Consider the following 661-nt stretch of genomic DNA (forward strand, 5'->3'; position numbering starts at 1 on the left):
TGCGCCGTCGAGATTGCGGATATCGGGAACGAAGGCGCGACGTATGGCCTCGTCACGACCGTGTCCAACTTGGCGTCCCCGTTTGCGTCTGTCTTGTACAAGTACATCGACTCGTATTTCATGTTGTCACAGGACGACCTGATGTCGGACACGATTGCCGTGCGTTGGGACGTCACGTACTCGTACTTTATCTCGTACGGGTGCAAGCTGGCTGCGTTGGCGTGGCTATGGATGTTGCCGCCCCAGCGCCAGCAGATGCAAGAGCTCAAGAAGAAGGGCGGCAAGAGTCCGTTGGCCGGGATCCTCTTGATTGTGATCTTCACGTCGTGTCTGGCATTCTCGGTGACGTCGAGCATCATGTCGATCTACCCGTCGACCAAGTGCTACCGCATTGCAGGTGGCAACGGCAAGTTGGACCCCAAGACAGGCAAGTGCCCTGCCGTCATGGCCAAGAAAGGTTAAGCTTGTTTCCGTATGTAAAGTTGTAAGTTGAAGTAGACTAGAGCACATTCGTCGTCGTTCTATGGATTGACGCAGGCGGGCGCTTATCAATCGTGTTATACTTAATGGGCAAGGAAATGACGTCGTTTTGTACTAACCTGGGGTGGTTCTGCTTGAGCCACCGCGCAAAGTGTGCAAGCATTGTGTTATACTGGGTCCT

At 53.9% G+C, this 661-nt stretch overlaps 1 protein-coding gene across 1 annotated transcript in view; it reads left to right on the forward strand.

Moving 5' to 3' along the window:
- H310_14964 (hypothetical protein) overlaps positions 1-462 on the forward strand; it is a gene marked incomplete at both ends in the record, with an annotated part of 4,382 nt that extends 3,920 nt beyond the window's left edge. The window contains one exon of the mRNA XM_008882944.1: positions 13-462. Coding sequence (XP_008881166.1) covers positions 13-462 — 450 coding nt within the window. The remainder of the gene's footprint in view (positions 1-12) is intronic.
- Positions 463-661: the final 199 nt, after the last annotated feature.

Source organism: Aphanomyces invadans, assembly GCF_000520115.1.
Source record: "Aphanomyces invadans strain NJM9701 unplaced genomic scaffold supercont1.115, whole genome shotgun sequence".
NCBI lineage: Eukaryota > Oomycota > Saprolegniomycetes > Saprolegniales > Verrucalvaceae > Aphanomyces > Aphanomyces invadans.